Genomic DNA, 24275 nt, shown 5'->3' on the forward strand with positions numbered 1-24275 from the left:
GTGTTGATTAATGCCCGAGGAAATGAAATTGCCGAGGTGCTCGGTTTGAGAACCGGGAAGATGGGTAAAATAAAGTAATTGTTGCTATTACCGGGCGTAAGAACGCGAGTACTTTTACACCACATGGATAAGTATGTGTGCATACAGTGCGATTAGCGTGTGCACACGGGAATTTAGTGCAAATGAGAGTTAGTGAGAGACGGACTATGTAATGTAACGTCGGACTTTGTGAGAACCCGAGCAATTACGAGTCGCCCATTCAGATCGCAATCCGACGGTGCTTCATAACGAATTAATTTAGATGTCTTAATTGCACCCGGTTAATTGTTCTGGTACGTATATTCGCGGTGCTTTAGAAGTGATTATTCTTTCCGTCCAAATTTCAACCAATAGAATTGCACCATTCGTCGTCACATGGTACAGCCTACATGTTATTGAAAGAAAAAAAAATTATCCAGTGAAATTAACCCCACGATAAGTTTTGTCTCATGGGGCAATTCTATTTGCGGATATTTCAGTCGGAAGAATAATAATATGAATAATTAAATAATGTTGAATCAATGCATCATTGATTTTCAATGTTACAATGAAGAATAAAATTGATAAATGAGTTTTTGAGGGAAGAGATGACTCTTATGTGCACGCCATTGTTATTTCGCGGAAATGGTACGATTATAATGACATCCACAGACAAGACTCGCGATTACAAACATACATGAGCTCTCACTTTTCACCTGGGAAAGTTTACGCACCAAGCGTGTCAATTATAATGTGCAGTTAAGTAATCTGCGATATTTCAAGCATTAGTGCTGTTCCGGTGGAAGATAGTTGCTTTACTTCTACATTCGACTGAATATGAGCAAGAAAAACATTAGCGACAACCGGGATTCACGTAATGGCATGAGAACACCAGTAGAATTTATACCGTGAATAGGAGAAAATAAAAAAAATAAAATTTAATATGTGATATTGAGTGAAGGGATGCACTATGTCTTCATTAGACTGGCGCGTTAAGTAACTGGTGATGAGAATGGGATTATCATTGGATATGAAACGCTGAAAGGCGCTTCTAATCCATCCTTCAAGGTGTAATATTCATAGCGGTATACGTGAAAAATAACGAGAGATATGAGAGCTGTGTATGAACCGGCAGTCGAGTCTATGGCTTGTCTGCACGATAGTCCTATAAAACGTTTTCAGACCAACCGTAAAATGCTAATTCAAACCCACTTCATGTCATTATCATCGTACAATGGCCATCAGTGAAAACTTGTTGATAAAATAATGGACAATGTTTTCAACAGAAAATTAGCAAATCATCGCTGAAAAATCCTTCGGCAATTTTACTTTGGAAGAAAAATTATTGAAAAAATTGAATTAAACAATTAAATGAGATGAATGAATTCCAGAAATGTTCAATTATAATTTAAATGAATCATTCAGAATGTTGTCTATCTCGACATTATTTATCCAAGATATTTTTTCCGAAGGAATTTTATGCAGTCACGATATCTATTCATACACACAATGGAGTAAACTCCAATAATTGAATGAAATAAATCTCATCTACTCACTCATGCTCCAATTCCATCCGTACCTTCATCCACACGCTAAATTAATCAATCTCTTCTGAATTATAGATTTTTCCGGGTTTTTGTATGACCTCTTGGGGAAACTGGGAAACACCGGCGAATGGAAATCAGCGATAACTCCAGTCAACTGAATCCGCCGCATACATCATCTTTATTCAATGCTCTCTCCTCACTTTCTCATTCACACCCGGCTGAATAAAATGAGACATTTCCAAGAATTATTGGAATCTCCACGGAAATTTGATAAAACCCTTTGTGTCACCCTTACTATTTTTTTCTAATTTTTTTAATGGGCTCTAAACCGTCTCCATATTCGGACACATTGAGTATTCTAGATCTCTTCAGCATGCCTGGCTTGTGACCACTAGGCTGTCCTGATTGTTGCTTCCTCACTTTTTCCACTCTGGAAAAATAAAGAACGAAGAAAGAACAATCAATATTAATATCCATACAGAGATTTTCGTTAATGGGATGCAAACGACATGTGGTCCACTCGTTATACGATGGCTGTGTCCCGGTGAGGACAGCCATTATAATGAGAAATTGACAAAAAAATGATTCGCTTTAAAGTGAGATTATAGCGGTGAGCAGAGCGTGACTTGAACGGCCGTGCCGAATTCTCTCTCCTTCCCATCATCCACGTTTCACTTTTTATTTATTTTTTTCATAATATCTCAACACGCTTACTCAGATCGTAGTCAACTGGGTCAATTTTTGAGATATTAAATTAATACGATAATCCACTATTGAAAAATAACAATTGAAAATTCATTTAATATATTTCTTGAATTTTCCCTCTGTGGAAAATTCAATTGCATTTAATGTTGAATTTTTACGATGGGCATGGAAATTTAATCTTTTATTGGAAAATCAATTATTATTCAACATGAAGACTGAAATTCTGGGGAAATTTCGAGATGAATTACTCTGTGACGGTGACCGGAGGTCATTCTGACCGGATGGTCAGGTACTTTCGTAGCAGGAGCAATAAACATTTTCTTTTCCCGATTCAATTTGAACATTTGAAGTTAAATCAATGAATTTTTTGTTCCTGAAAAATGCGGAAATTTGAAAAGCGTAAGAAGCGCGGATGAAGGGATAATAAAATAATTCTCGAGTCTGTTAAGAGACAATTGTCATGTGCCATAGCAACTCGCGTAAATATTCGGAATTGTCCATTAACCGGAAATGGTGGTCGCATCAGTCTGTTTAATAGGCGTATTGTATAATTATGAACAATGCCAGTGAAACCAGCGCAGAATTGCGGTAGGAATTGGACAGGTGGGATACGAGTCTATACATGCCCATGAAATGCAATGCGTAACGTGGAGACACGATGCGTATGCCTCAGCATGACACATCATACTCGCTTGGTGGAATCTCCTCGTCACAGAGTGACGACTAACTACCGCGATGAGAGCAATGGGTTTTCATGTCTCTAGTGGACATTTGTGACAACAAGCCACCCGTGAATCCTTCATTAATACCACTAAATCCACCAAACAATAAATCTTTTACATGTGTTTAGTAGCATTTAGTATCACTCACCGTTCGTTGGACAATCTGTTGTTGTGGACAACTCTCGATGGATTATTTTCCCGGAGTGTTTTACCGATACCGCCAATCCTTTTCGGTGGATCACGCAGGGCAAAGCTCTTTGCATAGTGACCGAGATGAAGATCTTTACGGTTGAATATCTCCCTCATGTCCCGAGGATAGCTAGAGTAGAACCGCATCCAGGAGACATACGCTGAAACAGGGGGTGATGAGATTATAAGGGGGTGGAATAAAATAAATTTTCACTGAGAAAAAATAATACGGAGAGAGGAGAATGGGGAGAAGGAGAAGGGGGAGAAAGGAAAAAAGGAAGAAAGGAAGAAATGTTTTTCTCCATTTAACACATAAATTTTGAAAAGGCGGTGACGAGAGACTCCGGTGAGAGTGATGTGGGGGTGGTTGAGTATTGTTCCTAAGTGATGTAACTGCGTCTTATTGTATTTGTATCCTGTATCGTATTGTTAAGACACTCTAGCCACAAAGCGTAAGTGGTTTCGGCGGAAGCCACATTCAGTGCTTGGATTGTTGTCGAGAGCCCCCGCAGCTCCCACCACCCATAACCCTAGCTAAAAGACGCTCGTGCTAGGCATTCCAGATTCAATCTAACTCATCACCACTAACGCCCATTGCAATTTTCATAATATACTGTTCGAGAACTAGATTTTTTAATTCAACTCTTCATTGACAAATTCAAAAGTTGAAAAAAAAAAGACATTTTAAATATTCAATTGCATTCAGTGCCATTATTGAAAAAATTCTAGTTTCTCGATTTTATTAAACTTTGATTCTGACTGGCAACAATTAATCAATCAATGACTTGGCATGCAGCTGTAGCAAAGAACGGTCAAGTGGTTAGCCATGTACCGTCACTCCGAGAGGGGCTGGCTAACCACTGAAAAAGTATAGCTCTTTATTTTCTTCTTTTCCAGCCAGTGTGAAAAAAATCAGCACTAACAATAATGGATAGAAAAATTAAAAAGACCAGTTGAATAATCACTAACACGATATTATTGCAGCAAATAAATTTCTCCCCATAACATCCCTAATAGAGTAACCATAGCTTGACAAATAAGATCATCCCTCCTCATACACTATGTAAATATCCTTACAAGACCTGAAAGAGAACTTCCTCTCTATTTCTCCCCCAGTAGATAAACCACCGAGTATGGGGAATGACTTAATATACAGGGGAGCGACATAAAAAAAAATGTACACTTGGTTTCTCGCTACCCTCTGAAATTACCGTATTTTTATTACTGCCAAACGAAATCAGGCCCTCTTAGCAACACTTCATTAAATCTAATCTAATAGGAAAATTGATGAATCCATTTATAGAATAACTCACCTCTACAGGCCATATTGTGAAATTTTTTATCATCGATGACGAGATTCTCAAATCTATTCTGCAACTCAGTGGCGGTCGCTTCGACAGACAAATGCTTGGAGAATGGACCAATCAATTTGTCCAAAACGTCTTTCATGTCCACCTGCTTGATTCGTATCCTGCGAGACTCCAAAGCCCTTACGAATTCAATTTCCGGGGGTGTGAGGAATATTATTGCATTCCCTGAGGTGCCAGCACGTGCTGTTCTACCAATTCTGTGAACGTAGTCTCTTGCCGATAATGGGCCAGTGTATTGCACCACAGTATCGACTTTCGGCATGTCCAATCCGCGCGCAGCAACGTCCTATGGTTACCAAAATCAATTAATTCATTCCGGAAGAGCAATCGATTAACTGGATATAATACAAATTACACCGATCCAGTATTAATTCAATAATTATTTTCATCGAAAAAGCACGGCGGTACAAATGTTTTACAAAACCGAGTCAACTTCTCGTTTTGTGATGACGATAGACCCAGTGGGGGCCTATGTGATGCCCGCTGGGGACCCCAGCGGTGAACGTTTGATACTGAAACATCGTCCTTCAAGCACTCTATGTTTGGCTAGCCATGATTTAATGTCACGATATTATACTGAGCTGTTTTAAAGTTGATGGCCCGAGAAATCTACTGGGCAACAGTGGGGGGCGAGGACCCACTGGCGAATAAGAAAATTCTTTCACGAAACCATTATACATCAATGAGCTCTCTACTATTCTTTCATACCATATATTGTACACCTACGAATAATTTAATTCGATGAGGGAGGCCTATTACCGGCGCGTGCGAACTGGAATTTTGGCGCCAGCCTATCATTTTTAATCGTTTATTTTTATTTCCTCCGCCATTCATCTTTGAATATAATTTTTATGGTGAAAAATTATTGGATCGTTGTTTTCAGGGTTAAAAAAAAATTGTTGATGGAGAGAGAATGTGCCACTGAATTTCAGTGCCGACAAAAAGTGACGGCAATTGATGAGTGCGATTAAAAGAAAGAATTCTTTAGCGGTAGGGCGGCATCTCCATGGATCAGTAACGAATAGCCGTTCAAAACATCTCACTTGCTCTATAGATCAAGTCTGAAGAGGCAACGCCGTAGCACCATGTCTCTCGCTAATAATACACGAGTGAAGCACATATCCAAGTTATTAATAACAAGGGAACAAGTTCTGTCTTGATAGGCTGAGTTGAATTCCTGTGCATTGCGTGATTGTTTCGATGTTGAATGAAAGGAAAATGCGGAGAGGGAAATTTGACATTTTGCGTAAATAAATTGTTTAGAAAACTCACCGTACAGAGTAGAACACCGCTGTGGGCCTGTCTGAACGTTTTGAATATATCTGTTCTTTCCTTTTGCGACATACTCCCATGCAGTTTGAAAAATTCAACGTCAACTAGAGGGTCAGAGTCCTCATCCTCGTCATTCGTCGGTTTTTTCAATATCAAGGGCAATATTTCTCCGTAAAAATCAATCATGTCTTGGGTAGCCATGAAAATGAGAATCTTGTGCTGTCCTGGGGTCTGACATCTCGCAGCAATGTACGCACAGAGAGTGACCATTCGTAATTTTGGTGGAGTAACAATATAATTTTGTATAACACCTTGAGGCACCACGAGGTCATCATTGATCTCAGTTAGACTTCCACCAGCTTTTCGTAAATTTTCTTCAGCAGCGTCGATGAGGGTGGGGCTGGTCATGGTGAGACCAGCTAATTTTTCCACGGCATTCGTCAAAGTTGCTGATAGTAGAATAGTTTGTCTACCAGATGCGATCTCTTTGCTGGTCTGCTGGTGAGATTCGTCAGGTTTTTGTGGCATCTCTGAAAGTTTTTTTTCTTTAACGGAAAACTCTTGGCTTTCCGTTTCACTATCACTTTCTGAATGATACTGCCTCTTCGGCTCTTCTGCTTCTTTGATTTCATCTTCGTCAACGGATTTTTCGTCCTTTTCGGGATCATCATCGTTGAAGACGATCTTTCGATTTTGCCGTAGCATGCTCAGAGGATCATAATTGGAGGACACACTATCCGATTCCTTTACTTTTAACGCAGAAACGATACTGCAATGATAAATATGAATTCCATATCATTTGCAGAATGGAATTACAATCTCAATTTGAACAATTTGATACACTTACCCTGATATATCTCTTTCGTATCCCATGTCAAGCATTCGATCAGCCTCATCCAAAACGAAACATTTGACATTGGTGAGTTTCAAGGCTTCCGTGTGCTTGATATGATCTAATAATCTGCCAGGCGTTGCGATTAATATTGTGCAACCACGTCTCAATCTAGCCTTCTCGGCTTTTCGCTTTTCTCCGCCAACCAAGTAACCAGGTACGATCCATGTAAAAGGCTTGATGAGTTTCAAAAAACATTCATAAGTCTGCAGTGCTAATTCTCTAGTAGGCACAACAATTAATGCTCTTATTCCATCGTCCCTCTTCAGCTTTGGCCTAATTTTATGCAATAATTCGACAATAGGAAGTGCATAAGCCAGAGTTTTTCCAGAGCCTGTTTGAGATCTCACCAGAATATCCTTTCCGGTAAAAATCTCGGGGATAGCTTTCTGCTGAACAGTCGTCATGTTACTGATATTCATATTCTGTTCCAAATTGGAGACCATGAACGGATGAATCTCAAGATCACTGAACTTTGTTTTACTGAAGACAGTCTCTTGAACAGGTTTAACTAGCCTTTGTCCAATAGTTGGCACATCTGGATTGTTTCCGAATAGGGAAGAGACTTTTCCAGAGTGACTGAACGTTCTATTTGGTTTTTCATCTGGAGTTGATGCCACGTCCTTCACTTGATTCAACTTTTTGCTTTTCTTTCCCCTCTCTCGGTCCAGAAATTTCAATTTATGTACTTGTGTATCTCCCTGTTTATCACCTGCATTATTTTTCTTTGCAAAAATCTCAGCCAGAGATTTACCCGAATCATCATTCCCCTTTCCTGACGTCCCATCACTACTCGATTTTGCAAAAATATCAGCCAATGATTTTCCCGAACTGTTTAATTGTCTCGGTTTAGCTAGAATTGTTTTCAACCCAGTCTCCGATGGTTTGGCGAATGTAACAACTGGTCTCTTCAATTCACGTGTCTTAACCCCATTTTCCTCTTCAAGTTTCTCAACTTTCGGGTTTGACTGATTAACTTTATTCCGATTTTGTGCAACAATCAGTGCCAGTGACTTTTGCTTAATTCTCTTCCGTGGATTCGAAATTCCCGACTGTCTGTCATTCACATTCGTTTTCACTTGCGAATTATTATCAGTTAATTTCGCTTTACTGAGCCGTGTAATGTGTGGCTTGAAAAATTTTGATTTTTTACTCGAACCCTACATATAAATCATTGTCATAGAGTAAAAAAAATACTATACCAGAATTACACTGAGAAAAAAAAATTCTTTTGCCAAATATATTTATTTCTTAATGAATTAACATAAATACTTCCATAAAAGATGTCAATACCAAATATATTTTCTTGTATTTAGTACAGATACTGGAGATATCTGTCCTAAATACTGGAATATATTTTTTTCTCAGTGTAATTCGGGTGGAGAGAGTGTTTAACCTAAAACTCACTTTTGAGGTTTGATCATTGACGGTTCCACTGGATACATTCAGACAGATATCCATGTCCTGCACTGCCATCACTACCACACAAAAAGAAACGAAATTTTTAAGGAACAATAGGTATAGACGTGAGATAAATTATCACTTTATCCAAAAACCAACAAGAAAAACACGAGGACACGTGAGTGATGAATACATTGCGCGGTAACAACTGTGGCCTGTATCCGCGCATGCGCCTCCACCATCTATACTCCACACTTTTTTTTTTACTTATTCAAAAAAATCAACGAAATTCATTATCAGTTCCCCGATTCTCGCCTATTTGTTTTCCACATTATCTCTTATTCCCAATTATAAAAAAAAAAAAATTATAAATATATTTAAGATGGAAATTCTCTGGGAAAATCTCTGCGTGCATCTATTTTTTCATTAAATAATCCAGTAGAAATATATTTTTATAAATAATTTGGAATGAATCGGGGAGTAATAACCGAATATTGGATAATAAAAAAACAGAGAGGTCGGTTGTCATAACAACAGTTGCGCGTGGCCCATGTATTTACACTTCTTACTAGAGCCATTATCACTGTGTCCTCGAGTCATTCGTGTTGAGTAGTGTATTACGAATTGGTGAACGTTTAGTAACGCACAGTGCGAGTCAATCGAACGGATCTGGATTTTTCTCCGTTTGGAAGGAAAAAGTTGGAATTACTGATTTGAAAAAATAAAAAAACCAATTAGAGATCATGAATCATGTATGCGGCATTGGTATTACCCTTGCGGCAAGGATCATAGCAGCATTGGGACTGGTATGCTAATTGTACAGAAACAATAGATGATAATTAAAGTATCAGTTGAGAAAATGGTGTACCGGAAAATTTGACATTCAATCTTATAATGATTTTCTGATATTTGCAGTCAATATCGATTTTTATGATCAATATACTGGTGAGTGAATTTTTTTCGAGTGAAGGAGGGCATAAATTCTCCGAGGCTATCGAAACTTGGTCGTTGCTGGGTCTCCATTGGACACAATTCGTCAGGAATTATAAAATACCAAAACAAGGTACGTAATCGACGACAACTGTGTCATATAAAGTAAAAGGACAAGTGATGGGTACAGTGATTCATTCTCTATTCATCACGTACGCAATGGATTTTTTTTCTTTTTCAAACAACAAAGAGTCAAAGCTTCGTGCACTCTCTGTTACAGAGCAGATTATTTTAATTTGCATCTTGGGATACTCTCTGCTATTCCTCATCTCTAGTACATTACTTGCACTTGGTACTGTACATGTAAGTATACAATTCTTGTTTTCATCACAATATCCGTAAAATTAATCGGATGATCCTTGGATTTATTCACCAGAGAAAACCCAAATATACTCTTCCTTGGCTGTACCTACAAATGATCAGCATTGTTGATCAGACAGTGGCATTGACTCTTCACCTTGTTTGCCCTGACGACAATAATGAAAAATTCCAGTGGTACATACCAGTCTCGAGTATTCATTTACGTGAGTATTCACTTGTGAACCTCTTTATACCTCTTGAGATTGATAATAATTACTAATGGATATGAACTTTCAGTAATAACCATATATTTTTGGATGATTGTGTTTACGGCACGTGAGGACTGGTCAATTAGTCCTCATCGACATTCTGATATTGTTTACTACGACACACCAGAAGAAACCCCGAGGGACTCGAATTTACCGAAAACTCCGTCATTCGTGGCACAATATTTCAATAACCATGACTCAGAGCTACACATACCACCAAAATATAACGTAGTATGACGTAGTATGAATTTACTGGATAACTGATAATTATTTATTATTTCAATTAACGTTATTAGATTACTGTTTTGCATCTACAAGGCTCGTGACAATTCCGCTCTCTTCCAGTAGCTTTTTTTTATCATCTTGATTGTATCGCATTGAATTGATCAATCGAGTCTTATTTATCCCCTTTTCCCTTCCCTCGAACAATGATTTTTCAGAGTCTGTTGTATTATATTGTGGAACGAATAAAATATGATGACAAGTGGAGTATCATGGCTACCCTATCCCGAGACTTCTTGTAATATCAATACACTGAATTTATTTTTTTTTCTAAAAAGTCCTCTTGATTCGACGTAAAAATTGAATATTGAAGCTGTAATAAATCAAGGCGTGGCTAATAGTCTGTATCAAATGCATAAAATCAGTGGAGCATGCGGGACATTAAAGAAATATGAATAATGAAAACGTTTTACGCGAAAATACTTTTAAACACTCTTTCCCCAGCTAACATATTATGGTTATTATTCTCTGTGGGAAAGAGACAGATGAGAGATTATCCCATTGCTCGCACCGGTGATAATCAGCACCACATTCATTACTCGGTAATGATTATTCGTGTTTTTGGTGATTTTATAATGAATGGTTTGCACGGGAATATGGATGCTTGATAATTTCTATAAATAGTATCACTCATCATAAAAAGTCAAACAGAACTCAGCATGTGGTGATTTTACATGTGCTTATCTAATCATGTTGAAGATTTTATAAGACTAAGGGTTTACGTCGATAATAAATCAAGAGGTTAATCTTTTCATAATGTTATTGTATAATGAATTTCATTTCAATTCTATGTCAATATATTTGGAGAGAAATGGCAATAAAACATGAGAAAAAAATGAGAAAAAAATGAGAAAAAAAATGAGAAGCAATAATTGCACTTTCCCCCCAATAATTCGTGATTAAAGAGATCTCTGGCTTCTACCAGTTTCCAGGTTGAGTGGCCACCCTATTTCTAAAATGAAGTGAGCGAGCCAATTTGTAGTCTACCCGCAAACTTTTAAAACACTAGTTGACAAGCAAGACTCTCAAGCTTTTTCTCAACCCACAACCAAAAAGCGGGATGTAAAGAAAATTTCACTGGCACCCCATCCCCATCCCTGGGACATTCACCCTCCCGTGACGACTTCAACCCGATGGATTGTAAAATAAAACTACCTTGGCTTTTTCTTCTCAGTTCTCCGCCTCTCCCTATTCCGGGGAAACGATACACTAAGAGTAAATCACATTGCAGAAAAACTACAGTTGTTACTCGATCTCTTCTAGTATTTGGTTAGAAAAAAAAAAAAAAGTTTATGTGACTCACAGACTATCCCACATGCTTGACGTATGTGCCTGTATCACGTGGAAAAGTCTATTATGAAGGAAAAAACTACACAACGATATAAAGCAATTAATCCAAGAGACCCAACTCCCACCAGTGACACAACAAACTACTTAACTGGAGGCGCGGAAAAGCCAAAAGTCCACGGTAGATGAATGGGAGATGAAAAATCAATCGATTTTTCCGCGAGAGAAATTTGTTTTCATCGAAATTCTGTTTTTTTATCGAGAATCATTGGATGTGGCTCTATTCACATTAGAATATTCAAAGAAGTGATCGAAATGCATGTTGGAAATTTTTTAAACAAATTATAAAAATTCCACAATATTATTTAAAGCACCGGATGCTGGGGGAATATGGACTCACATAAAAAATGGTTCCATTCTCAATTTCTAACGCTCGTCATTGTTTTGTTGATGAAAAATTAATGAAAAATTATTAATCGCGATTATCATTTATTATTAAAAATTCCGGGATTGTCGGGTAGAGTTTTCCTTGCCGATTTTTCGCTCGGGAATTACGGAAAATATTCGTAATTTTCACGGAATATTTGTCTCGGTGTCCCCTAATTATAGGTTGAAAGTTGAAAAAAGGATGGAGAGCTGGAGGAAAAAAAGAAAGAGGAGGAAAACGTTCGCCTTTTATTGATCGTACGATATTCTCGCAGGCGGAATTGAACGGTCCATAAAACTAACCAATGCTAATACTTCGCATCTCCGCATCGGCGTCGACTAGACGATGGGAGGGATAAATTTTACTCGATTCAATTCCGAGAAATACATACACATCATATCCGGTATTCGCAGTAAACGCATAACCGAGCCTAATTCGTAAATGTTGGGTTGGAGTCCCTCAATTGTCCTCGGCTATTGTTCACCATTTCTACTCCACCCTGACTTCAACGTTAGATACACATAATGGCGGCAAGGGATGTTTCGTTATCGCAGGAAGCAAAATGTAATCACGGCTAAAGTAGTCATTTATATCCGGTGGATATCCCAAATATTATCAATCATTACCGTCAATTTTTCGGGGTGCGGTATTCCAAATTTCTGGAAATTCCAGTCACGAAGTCATTTTTATTTTCAATTGTATGAGTTTCAATTGAATTTCAGTTCAAAACTGTCACTAAATTTCTCATTTATCTAGGAAATTTAAGACTACTGGGTTTTCATGAAAAATCATAATTGATTTTTCCATGAAAACTTGAATTTTCGCCAGGCCGAAAATTCAAGAAAATAATTGCTTGAATATTCAATAATTTCCCGGGTTTTCAATTGGTATAAACCTGAAAATGGAAAATTACCAGAATATCGATGAAATTAACAGATTCGTTAATGAAGAATTTTCTGCATTAAAAATATCGAAATTTCATGTTTCAAATTTCAAGTCTAATTTTCGGACAGTGACTCTCTTTGATGGTCCCAAAAAGTTCTGACGCATGGGTTTAGATAAATCGAAGAAAATCAAATATGGAGAGACGATAAATCATGGTCCGACGTGGGGGCGGTGAGTTTTACTAAAATTTTAGGGTAATAGGAAATATTCAGTATGAAGTAACTCTGCCAAAAAAGCTGAGGGCCAAGAGCATCTTAGCATATCAATACGGAAGCTGCAGTCCAGTGATCCATCGATACATCGTTTTTACATTTATCCTTTTTTTCGAGGCTTTTTTTCCTCGTAGATGTAGCGATAAAATAGAAACGATGAGCTAGCCAAAGGAAGGAATAAAGAAAAGGGATGATATTACTATCGAATTTGTAAAAGGGGAGGGCGTTTGCTGCACCGATCGTAGGGGCACACGTGCCGAGAGTATTTTTTTTTTTTTTCTTTAACAGTGTCCGAGTCGAGGGAATGGACCTTTTCCAGCGTTTTACGGAAGTAAATTTGTGAAAGCCATGAATGTGTATTCGATACACAATGGACGCATTTAATAGTACATTGAGTACAACGGTTAGCTAGCATAAACCACTGTGACACGGAGTCTTTCCTTCATGGGTACAATACTTAATACATATAATACATAGTTTTGGGGAGGAAAATGCGCGTAACGAAGAAATTTAGGGGAGAGTGAGAGATTGAACCGGAAGCAATAGATTGGTGGATTGTTCGATGACAGCGGCTATTCCTCCACGAGTTATAAAAATATTGAAATGATAATGGAATTGTATGAACAATCCCTTGAGTTGTAGTTTTGAAGAAAAATTTTGAAAAATTTTTTGCAGAAAAAATTACACCGCAAATTTGATTCAGAAAAAAATTGAAATTAGGTGGATTATGGAGATTGGTCTACGACGAAAGTATTTCGACAAAAGGAATATTGAATTATGCAAATAAAAAATTCTAGAATACACGAGAGGTGGGGAAAATAATTTCTAATTTTATCAAGACAATTTGCCCGTGAAAAATTATTTCTTGACTTATTTCATTCAATTAATTTCCCAGAAACGATTTTAATAAAAATTCCACGTCTTCAGATGCTGAAGGAGGTGTTCATTGAAAATTTATCAATAATAAAAAAAAATGGCTGTACAGCGGATTGACGTGAAGAGCTCAAACGAGTCAGACAATTAGACTGGTACGACATGGACTCGGGCATTATGCAAAGGAGATTTTAAATTCAGATGTGTGTTGGGGCTGTGGGTTGGGTGAATGTCCAGTTTATATAGACGTATAAGCCAGAGTACATATATACCTAGAGTGAGTTAGAGAGAGGGGGGGATGAAAAAGGAGGGATGGTGGTGGGTGTCGCAGCGAGCTCGACAAATTAGCGCGTTTTAAATCCAATCCCGACTAAAAGGGGGTGCTATTTTGCATTTCTCGCGTATACCCAACATTTGAGGTGTAAAATATTAAATCCCAACGCCTCTGCTCTCGCTAGGATAGAAGAGGGGTAGAGATTGGTGCTGGAGGTGGAGACCTGGATGGCTGAATGCCTGAATACAGGTGGAGAATTTCAGGATGGATACGAGGGGGTGTAGCTCGTGGAGGTGAGAGGTGTGTATACAATTCCAAACATTGGGCTTGTATTTACCTCTCACATCTCTGTGTTACGCGTCTCGGTTGATGCCTCATCCTCTTTTACCTCCATCCACGGCACTCTCCGAGTTTACATTTAAATGTAAAAGTAAGCCCCCGCGAGTGCCGTTGGAAAAGCTGCTGTTTTGCATTCGAAAGCTCATGATTGCCTCTGAGCTTTTGCTTTTGACGAGTTATACGTCTGTACATTCCAACTTCTACCACTTCACCCTTTATATTCCACTGATAAATAAAAAATAAAATACGATGAAAATGGGTGTCTATGGCCTGAGAGAATACACTTGTCACACGCATTTCCACTCCATTCCATTTTACTCTTTACTCACTAGTTTTTCCTTCACTTTCATTCCACGTGAGTACGTAAGACACATGATAAAATGGAATGAATCGAGAGGCTCAATGCGAGACGAGGGGAAAAAATCGATTCTAACAATCCATTATCCAATATTTCCCCTTTTCCAGAATTTTGTTACGCTTGACTGATAAAAAAAAAATTCCCATACAAAGAATTTCAGTCAGAAGCAAAAAATTAATGATTCTAATTAAATCGCGTATTTTTTGAGTTGACGAATAAAAAATGGGAGAAAACAATAGTGTGAATAAAAGAGAAAATTAATTCGAAAAAATACTGGGACATATTTAAATGATTTTTAACATTTTTTTTTTAAAAAGAAATGACTGGGAATGAGTTAAAAAAATTTTTCCGCGAGTGTGCCATTTTGTTCGGCTCTCCTCCACGCATATACATCTCGATAAAATGATAATAATCGCTGTACTCGTCAATTAGTCCCCCAAGGTCTGATCAATTTCTCGGAAATACGAGGAGATATTAAAGAAAATGGGAATGTAATAGGGAGTTCTCCGGTAAACTATTATGCCTCTTATTTTTTTTTTCCAACTCGTATACGTACACGTATGGTTTAGTATGAAACACGATAAAAGGGCTACGTGCAATTTGCTATGATAGATCGGTGCCCGTGGACAAGTTCCATTACGTTGAGCTGTGAATTATTGAGGGAGCAATTTCCCGAGACATGCGGTATCCTGCATCAAAGTGTCAACGGGCTCATTGGAGTTGCCTCCACCCATCCAGTCATCAGGCTTGTTCATCATATACAACTCATGTACGTAGAATAATGACAATTCCCAACAATCCATCGCTTCGCCACATAACCGACACAATCATTCGCCCGATAAACATTCTAATTTAACGATTATTACGGCTGACGCTCGTTATTGTTACACTCGAATGGTCAATCGCATCCGCTCGAGTGATCGATACACGAGAGATTTATAGCCACTGGTCAATTAATTACCATAATCTATCATTTCAATTTGCAAACTTATCGTTATTATGGAAAACCTCTTTGGGCATGGTAATTGGTGGAACTAAAAATTCAAAATGAACATTTGCATTGGTCAGATGGCATCTATTTATGGAATAATCCCCTGACACTGGACCTGTTACTCAAAACATGAGCTGAAGTTTATCTGGAGTAAACGATCGGTGGGGCGAGTTCTGCCAAACCGATAGTAGATCTTTATCAGTCGCCATACTACCCTCAATACTGACGAGTAATTCGGGGCCTCCATATGCCAGGCTAATAAGACGTACCCCCCTAATAACAACCCTCAGTGCATTCGTTCAAACCTGTCACTAAATATTTCTATCATTTTTTGTGATAGCACCATATTCCTCCGGTGGGAATCGCTCTATCCCATATATAATATATATAATACAATAAAAATAAAAATATATATATACTATTATTATATTGTATTTTTATTGTATATATTATATATCTACTTTTATGTTAGTCGCTCCGGAAGAAAAAGTTCATATATTCGTATAAATAAATATATGATAACCGAAAGATTACGATGATAATCTAGTCGGAATAGATCACTGACAAAAGCCACGATATTGTTTTTTTAAATAAAAGATATTAGTCATGTGGGAATAGCTCTATCATCTTCACTTGTCCAACCCCTCGAAAATTTATTCGAAAAGACGTTAAATTTTAAAAGGCACTTTACCCGAAAACTATGTGCAAACTCATCGGCATTATACGTATACAGAGACTCGAAGATAAAAGAGATGAGGTACGTGGAAAAGAGGCGCGCCAGAAAATTATGCAGATGACGTAGAAAAGCTTTGATAAACACGACAGTCTCTGATCGTTATGCAGATTCGGTGGTGCTGTAAAATGGCGGCAATCTCACAACCCCTCGAGTGAGAATGCCATGGTAAAAAAAAAGTGAGACGGAGAGGGATAGAAAAGCACCCCCTCCTTGAGCTCACAGCCCCAATATACATCACCCCTTTTGGATGATACATATATACATTCGCTATAACGATAACTGTGTCAGTTATACAGCGATACACATGGACAAAGCATGCTGATGGGGTATATGATAGTGTGTATAGGTGTTTCGGTTTCTCACCCTCCTTTATTCAGTTCCCTCCCACGTTGATTTTCACACTCCAACTATATTGCTGCCAGCTTTACGCCCGTTCTACTCTTTTCCATCAGCACAGACTCTACCTCCACCTCTCAATCCAGGTCTGTTGGAGGCTGCTGGAGGCTACTGGAGGCTATTGGAGGGGTGAATGCACTCTCTTTCTCTCTTTATCCCTTTATCACTTTGATAGTCTCATCTCTTGAGAGTGTTACCGCCTCAGCGACTGCGCGTAACCATGGATTTCATTGGGAGGATTCAGCCAGTTGCCACTTTAAGATAGGCGCATTCCCCACCACTAAATCAGCATTTTCTTTTTTTTTTCTCTTTTATATTCTCTCTCACCCTTGTCTCACACACTCTAGAATAGCGATTCGCGGCCTAATAGACGACCAAAGAACCAAGTGACTCAAGAAAACTCACTCAATTAGTAGATACGATAGACGAGATCCATCAAACTACTTCGCTCTGTTCTTTTTATACTGCATAACGAATTGCACTTTATGTGTCATACGAAAGGTACCGTGTCAGTACATGCATTGCTGCAGCTATCATTATTTTTTATGATATAAGTAAATAGTTGTAAATGGGAAAATGTAAATGGTAGACTTACCCCTGGTGTCTCTGGGCGTGGTTCAGTGTCCCCTCTCAGCAGCTCGATGCTGTAGCCAACCGTTCACTTCAGTCAATCATTACTTAATTCCAGCAAATCGCTTTGTGCCACCTACTCCATTGGCTGCTGGTAGAGGTAATGACACCAGAGTATCTGAAACAATCAAGTACAAGCCATCTTAGCATAACATTAACATTAGTTGAAAGTGCAAGTGACTCGAGAACCAGAAAAATACCTCTTGGCATTTAAACTATTACAGAAATACAATAGCGTCTGTCGTTTCCTGAATACTGCATGTGCTTTACAATTTTATATTTATTTTTATCATTATTATTACTACTATTGTTGTTTAGTTGTAACGTTTTTATCCACTTGTCTTTCTATTTTGTCTCGGTGGTCTTTTGAAATGGCGGATATTGCGGACAGTTTAATGTCGCTGCTACTGTCATGCGTGCTCGTTAACAGACGATATTTTAATTTAATCGAATCACCGGCAGAAAATCCACACGAATGCCTCAACGCAATGAACGGAAACGAGACATGTGTCTATTTGCCGTGCTATCCGTGATTTTTTCCTTCCTACAATCATTTATTTTCAATTGTCCGCATTTTGCATTATTCAATGGAATAATATTCCTCTTTTCATTTCCCCTCGCATTTTAATCCCTTTTTTTTTCTCTCTCTCTCATTATTTATCAAACTATACTGCGACGGCATGCGTCTAAGTGGTCGTTATTTGATGACGGTTATTACCATGATGCGCTGTTTCCTGCGACCATGAGTATATACGCTCTCGTGAAAACGAGACACGACAAGACGATAAGAGACAAATAGTCTCGTCAGGTAAAGCAAAATGTGATGAGTTGAGTGACTTTTTTGGGGACTGCAACTCACGAAATGGATATTTATGGGGATATTATGAATTTAAACGACTGGCGAATTACTCTTACTTATAGTTTTGTTATCAACTATTAAAATCCATCAATATTTACGTATGAGAAAAAAAAAATGATGCACTGCTGCCATTCGAAAGCAAAAATACCAATGAAAATCAATTGAACTAATGGGAGAAGCGATTGTCCTGCTGAGAAGTTTTGAAATATGCGGGGAGTTGAATAAACGAGTGGAGACGGGGATTGGCTTAGCAGCAAGGACCCCAGAATAATAATATAATTTGATTGAAGAAAACAAACGAGCTAGTGAAACGCGGCCAATAAGGTATTCCAACTTCAATGAGAGTGGAGGGTTACTGTTGCCTCGTTAACGCGTTGGGGTTACTTCATTACTATTCGCTGGGTGATATCAGCGGAATATCAATTATAGTGATTAACGTAGACGACCTGGCAAACTTTACGGGTTGAGTCCAATGATAGCAGAAGACATTCAAATGGACACAAACTCCTGAAACAGTAGTTAGTCGGTGGAATGTCAATAACATTCCTTTTTGTCTGAATCAAATTGATCAAATTGATCAATGCCATTGAGATTCCTCTCCTAATTATTCAACCGAAATTTTATACTCTTTAATTAGCGTGGAGTGTCAGATCGAGTTATGCGAGAAATAAATCTTCTTTGGGTGAATGATTTTCTCGTCTTGTTTTCCAGAAATTGGATTGATCGAAATTATTGACCTTCTGCATTACAATGTGAAAATCAAATGCCTTCCAGCATTAGACATCCATGAAGCTATATACCTTCTGGAATACAGCTGTCACCCCCTGCCACCATTGTCCCCAATTCTCAACCAAACCAACCATGAATTCCTGAAAGTCTAATTGACAAATTCGATTTTATATCTGACAATGGATACATTGGATACATGAATTGGGCTTTACAGTTGGGGTACATGTCCTCCAGCGCGTGCCAGAGGCTTTGTAATTCGTCTCGGAAGGACTGATCTTGTGGCTTGCACCCACAACCTATCTAATCCTCAAATCAAACAAAGTAAAATTAATGAGATAAAGTGTAAAAAGTGATGAAAAATTTGTGGTCCTGGAGGATATGTGAGAATAACGCGCCGATACGCATTAAAATTTTATTTGTGAGGAAGGGTCGATGATTTTTTTGCTGTATCAGAGGCTCCATGTGAGAAGAAAGAAAAAAACGTATTGAGGGTGAATTATCACAGAATCAAAATAATTCAATGATGAAAGGTAGGGGAAAACAAGCATTACAAGAGGGGCGGAGAGAATCATCGTATTGTATCGGGGTGTTCCTCCCTCTGTCTCCCCTTTTATTTCATAATACCATCGATGGATGAGTGTGGGATCATTATTTTCCAACTAGAAACCCCTTAACTTGTCCTACAATGAGTATCTGATCATTTCTAATTTGTCATTATACCGATGCAAAATTACCCATGAAATTTCAAGTAAAAAAGCTGGAATTTTTTTATAACGACACCGTGACATGGAATTTATGTAAAAATTAATTATCTCAATTAACGAATCAAATTAATTATATAATTTCTTGAGTATTCCAGTTGTTCTCATTTTCCGAAATGTTTTATCTATTGAAAATTCAATTGTATTTCATATTGAATTTTCAGGATAATTTTTTGCAATAATTTGCAATAATTTTGCGTTTATCAAATTACTCATGTAAGAAATAGTAAAGGCGTCTTGCCCCGAGCGAAATAACCGCTGATTCGGAAGTGATTCCACACGAGTCGTACGAGTCAATGTCAAACCCAGATGTTGCACATGTACGCTAATTCAGCAAAGGATATTTACAAAATTGATCCCTCTTGGACCAACTGGCTTACGCATTGGCATAAGTGAGAAGAAAAAAAAAAACTGAGGACAAGAGCTGGCAGGTGGCCCCTGTCCTCTAGCCGACAATAGCTCAATTCATTTGGTGAAAATTCCACTGTCGAAATCTTCCATTCAAATGCAATCTTAATCCCCCTGCGTCAAATGGACTTAAGTAGGTACTTAGTTGCACATTTGGCTTAAATTTTATACCATCATCCTACCCTACTTTTATACACGCGTGTCAGAGTTTCACTATCAGTTGCCGACAATCTTCAGAGGGGGATGGATCCTGGAACGATGGAACCCACGAGCCATTCGCTCTTGATCAATTTTTCACTCAAATAAATTCATCATTTCGCAAGATCCGGTTCCAAAAAATTATCAACATAACCGAAGGATTCACTCTGAAGAAGATGACCAACCTAATACACCGAGATAACCCACACAATTCCTCACACACAAATCAAATAGAACTGCAAAAAATCCATCTCTTGAGGAGACCTAGCGCACATTCGAGTGACCGATACACCTCTCTACCTCTAAATCATCAAATCACCATTACTTATGTCCCATAATACGTGGAAACTCATCCTTACTCATGAATATTAAGTATTAGGATTTCTTTTCAAGGTGGAGTATCTCACCCGGATCTATTATAAGGGTAAACTTTAGTGTGTAGATGTATGGTATGTGGGGATGGCATATAGACAGCTTGAGTACGTGATACGCTTGGTAAAATCTCCGATGGTGGCTTTGTTAAGCTCGGATTCAGAGTGCCTTTGATACGTGTACTTGCACGCTAACTAACCAACCTAAGCTATCCCAAAGTACGTGCAGTCAGAGAGTACATGTACCTGTCTATGAACAACGTTTCTGAAACGACGCTTGTGTCAACCAACTCCGTCCTAAATTATCATTTGACATTGACTTCCATTCCCAATTCTTCATCACTAACTAATAACCTCGAGAAAATAATCTTATCCAAAAACATCAATTCGGTATCTGATAATTGAATGATTTTCAACAGGACGCAGACATTTGTCTTAATTACTACAATAATTTAGACAAAAACATGCCCATATCACGCCGCACTATCATAAATTGATAAAATGTCAATGAACCTTACCAAATAGGAGGATTGACCTTGACGGATGAATCTCCAGCTCACAATTCTGATGGAAGTGAAAATCCACCGGATACAAAAGCCAAAGGGCCATAACCACTTAGGGAGCTTTCACATTGTGGCTCGGTGGGTTCTATAAAGTAAGCGGATTTTGCTCGTTGAGTGCTCACAGTTATATCTTTATAAATGTAACTTTTCCTCCGAGATTTTCCCCATATAGCTCAAGGGATTTTCAAAAATATCCCATTGTTGACTTTAGCAATTCAGTTCAACATCGACCGGTGATGTAAACAATAATACTGCCATGGTTTTCTCAGAATTAATAGAGGAATATCATTGCTTACGATTATTATTAACGAGGAGGTGTTAATTGATTTTTTTTCGCGAACCGTTAAGATACCGAAGCGGAGAATTTTCTAACGGAAATCGGAAGAACGAATTGCGTCGTGCGACAATCGCGACTTATGCGCCATCTAACGAGTTCTATCTTCATTTCCACTCAGATGGTATATTGCCTGTTGAACCGGTTGTTATAAACAAACAAATCCAGATGTTTGTCAAGTGTATTTGATAAACGAGTGAACAATGTTTGAGAATTCTATTCCAACGGAGTCGAAAGGCTCAAAAGAGGATTATTTGTTATTACGAGCAAAAGAGGCTTTACACACTGACATTTACGCCGCTAAATCCTGGCTAATCACAGCTAAATCATTATTTCCCCATAGTTCTAAAGTGCAGGTTAGTTTTTTCCATTATACGCTCTAATTAAACGATTTTTATTGTTACAATAATTTCAGTTCGAGGCCTATCGAATAGAAAAACTCTCTAAAAATGTGAAGGAAGCCGCCAAGTGCTTCAGCGAAATGTGAGTGAATGTCAATTGAATTTCAAAGGCTTTTTTTTCGGAAGATGATATGAAAATTCTAGTTTTATTTATGATAGCTTTCAGAATTTTCCCGAAGATCGAGAGATTTGGACGGAAATTGAAACAGTGACAGCATGTCTTCGCTCGGAGAAAAATGATCCTGAATCAGAATTGCTCTGTCAAATGTTCCAACACATACCTCAAGAGCTTCAACATCGACTGCTTGTCATGACAGCTGACCACAGTGAGGACACCATGGAGCACTGCAAATTATTGCTCCTACTATTGAAAAAATTTCCTCAAACGGTTTCAACTCACGGTGTACGTCTAGTCGATAATGGATACAGATAAATATTTCCTATTTCATTAATAAAAATAAATATTCTGATGGATAGCCCCGCCTGGTTGAAACCCTACTGACCGCTGAAAAGCACAGCCACCCAGGAGAAGCTGTGAACGATTTCAGAAGACTTCTAGCTTGTGAAGCTCTTCCCCTTCTAGGAGGTGCCCCTGTTGACTTGAATCCTCGATTAAGTCTACGATTGCTCTGCAAAGCAGTCGAGTTTTTCCTAGCCTGCGTCCAACAACCTCCAGACTCTCAGATTCCAAATCCCTGGGATCGTTTATTCCAAGTTATCGATATTGTTGGTAAAAAACTTGGATGGGAGCTGAGTAATTTATTTTCCACACCCTGGAACCAAGAGGCTTACTGCGAACGAATCCAGCAATATACTGTCACTCACGCCAATGGACTCAATGATGAAGCTACTGTACGACAATTGCTGCTGTGTGCAATTGCGGTGCTAATTAGAATATTGAATGAGCACGCAGCTCAAATGAATAGTTATGACGTGCCTTACTGTTTAGTTGAGGCATTTACAGAACCAATATCATCGACTTCAGGTAAATAATAATAGAATTGAATGGAATAACTGGCAGAAGAAGAATAATAATTGCAGACAATTGTCTTCTCAGTAGAACCGAAACCGAAAAAACGCAAACGAGAGGAAATTATTCTCACCAGCGACAGCGATTACAGTGGATATGGATTGACATCTGCTGTGGCATTGTGGGATATATTGCACAGTACTGAGTACATGAAGAGAGAAGTAGTGAAACTTAGTCAACAGACTCTGAGATTGGACGCTTGGTTGAATCCTTTTCTAATTGACCTGGCAGTTTACAAAGGATTACATCAAGACGCCCTAGCGAGATTTCCACAGGCTGGAGGGAATTTAACAACGCACCTGAGACTAGCTAGCACTTGCTTCTGTCTGAAGGATTATGGAGTAAATATCTATCAATTAATTAATTCTGTTCGTCATACCGTCTTGATAAGTGGTGAATTTCGACCTATCCTAATTGATCACTTCGGTACTGATAACGTTTTGTTTATTCAATAACAGGGAATGCTGGATTATATCGTGATGATTGTGAGTGCTCTACCCCAAACGAGAGGAAAATTGTCGAATAATCTCAATGTTCCAGCGACACGTCACCTGCACTACCTACCCCTCGCGGAATTACCCATACTGCAGTACTGCTGCAGATTATTATTAAATGGATTGAAATGCAAATTGGCTATATCTACGGATACTGGCGATTGGGCAACGGGAAATGCACTTGTGTTAATGCAAATGGATTGGCCGCAAGAGGCCAATCTCTTGTCTACCATCTCTGAACGTATTCGGATGCATGAGGCCTTCAGATATCCGCTGTTCACATCTTATATTATTTGTATTGATATTCTAGAGGAACTCACTTATTTGTGGACGGAGAGTGGTGGAGGAATTTCACTGGATATTGCCATTGGATCGGAAGTGCTTCAGGGTAGGAGGATAACAACTCGAGGGGCTGATAAAGGTGTTCGTGAGGAAGTTAGACAAGCCATGAGACGTCAAGCTGCTCGACAAGATGTTGATCCTATCAATGAGTTAATTCAAAGATTTATTATTAATGAAAAGGCTGCGATTTTGCATAGTTTAATGATTAAATGAATTTGGATCGATATCGATATGAAATGTATCAATTTATATTTGTGTTTAAAATTTTAAAAATAATATGAATAAATACAGATGAAGCATTATTGACTTTGTATCCACCGAACTCATTATTATATTTGTATAAATATCAATATTTATATT

General features: G+C 38.3%; 3 protein-coding genes across 7 annotated transcripts; 2 read left to right on the forward strand and 1 right to left on the reverse strand.

Annotated features, from left to right (window-relative positions):
- Positions 1 to 1724: 1724 nt before the first annotated feature.
- Positions 1725 to 21660, reverse strand: LOC105266150 (probable ATP-dependent RNA helicase CG8611). Of its 3 annotated transcripts, XM_011304092.1 has the most exons (8): positions 21270 to 21660; positions 17391 to 17543; positions 8123 to 8193; positions 6671 to 7875; positions 5824 to 6592; positions 4495 to 4837; positions 3141 to 3342; positions 1725 to 1995 (listed from the first exon to the last, which is right to left on the reverse strand). In XM_011304092.1, the coding sequence occupies exons 3-8, from the start codon at positions 8189 to 8191 to the stop codon at positions 1860 to 1862; spliced, it is 2724 nt and encodes a 907-aa protein (XP_011302394.1). In that variant the 5' UTR covers positions 8192 to 8193; positions 17391 to 17543; positions 21270 to 21660; the 3' UTR covers positions 1725 to 1859. The 3 variants fall into 3 exon arrangements, with proteins under 3 accessions (XP_011302394.1, XP_011302395.1, XP_011302393.1); XM_011304093.1 differs by lacking the exons at positions 17391 to 17543; positions 21270 to 21660 and adding an exon at positions 8256 to 8318; XM_011304091.1 differs by lacking the exons at positions 17391 to 17543; positions 21270 to 21660 and having other exon boundaries at positions 8123 to 8211.
- Positions 8213 to 10694, forward strand: LOC105266149 (uncharacterized). Of its 2 annotated transcripts, XM_011304090.1 has the most exons (6): positions 8213 to 8294; positions 8756 to 8922; positions 9032 to 9179; positions 9327 to 9409; positions 9483 to 9630; positions 9704 to 10694. In XM_011304090.1, exons 2-6 carry the CDS (start codon positions 8860 to 8862, stop codon positions 9910 to 9912), a joined length of 651 nt encoding a protein of 216 aa, XP_011302392.1. In that variant the 5' UTR covers positions 8213 to 8294; positions 8756 to 8859; the 3' UTR covers positions 9913 to 10694. The 2 variants fall into 2 exon arrangements, with proteins under 2 accessions (XP_011302392.1, XP_011302391.1); XM_011304089.1 differs by lacking the exon at positions 8213 to 8294 and having other exon boundaries at positions 8653 to 8922.
- Positions 21661 to 21788: 128 nt separating the features above from the next.
- On the forward strand, positions 21789 to 24217 carry IntS10 (integrator complex subunit 10). Of its 2 annotated transcripts, none has more exons than XM_011304095.1 (6): positions 21789 to 22004; positions 22064 to 22131; positions 22209 to 22452; positions 22527 to 23034; positions 23107 to 23420; positions 23538 to 24217. In XM_011304095.1, exons 1-6 carry the CDS (start codon positions 21852 to 21854, stop codon positions 24126 to 24128), a joined length of 1878 nt encoding a protein of 625 aa, XP_011302397.1. In that variant the 5' UTR covers positions 21789 to 21851; the 3' UTR covers positions 24129 to 24217. The 2 variants fall into 2 exon arrangements, with proteins under 2 accessions (XP_011302397.1, XP_011302398.1); XM_011304096.1 differs by having other exon boundaries at positions 23110 to 23420.
- The last annotated feature ends 58 nt before the right edge of the window (positions 24218 to 24275 follow it).

The sequence above is a fragment of the Fopius arisanus genome, unplaced genomic scaffold, assembly GCF_000806365.1.
Source record: "Fopius arisanus strain USDA-PBARC FA_bdor unplaced genomic scaffold, ASM80636v1 scaffold00036, whole genome shotgun sequence".
NCBI lineage: Eukaryota > Metazoa > Arthropoda > Insecta > Hymenoptera > Braconidae > Fopius > Fopius arisanus.

Coding starts and splice junctions, on each gene's coding strand:
- LOC105266150 (XM_011304092.1), bottom strand. CDS start 8,191: ATGGCAGTGCAGGACATGGATATCTGTCTGAATGTATCCAGTGGAACC. Junction 4,838..5,823: donor GCGGTGTTCTACTCTGTACG/GTGAGTTTTCTA, acceptor TGGTAACCATAG/GACGTTGCTGCGCGCGGATT. Junction 1,996..3,140: donor AACAGATTGTCCAACGAACG/GTGAGTGATACT, acceptor TTATTTTTCCAG/AGTGGAAAAAGTGAGGAAGC.
- LOC105266149 (XM_011304090.1), top strand. CDS start 8,860: ATGAATCATGTATGCGGCATTGGTATTACCCTTGCGGCAAGGATCATA. Junction 8,923..9,031: donor TCATAGCAGCATTGGGACTG/GTATGCTAATTG, acceptor TGATATTTGCAG/TCAATATCGATTTTTATGAT. Junction 9,631..9,703: donor AGTCTCGAGTATTCATTTAC/GTGAGTATTCAC, acceptor ATGAACTTTCAG/TAATAACCATATATTTTTGG.
- IntS10 (XM_011304095.1), top strand. CDS start 21,852: ATGTTTGAGAATTCTATTCCAACGGAGTCGAAAGGCTCAAAAGAGGAT. Junction 22,453..22,526: donor AAACGGTTTCAACTCACGGT/GTACGTCTAGTC, acceptor TCTGATGGATAG/CCCCGCCTGGTTGAAACCCT. Junction 23,035..23,106: donor ACCAATATCATCGACTTCAG/GTAAATAATAAT, acceptor TTGTCTTCTCAG/TAGAACCGAAACCGAAAAAA.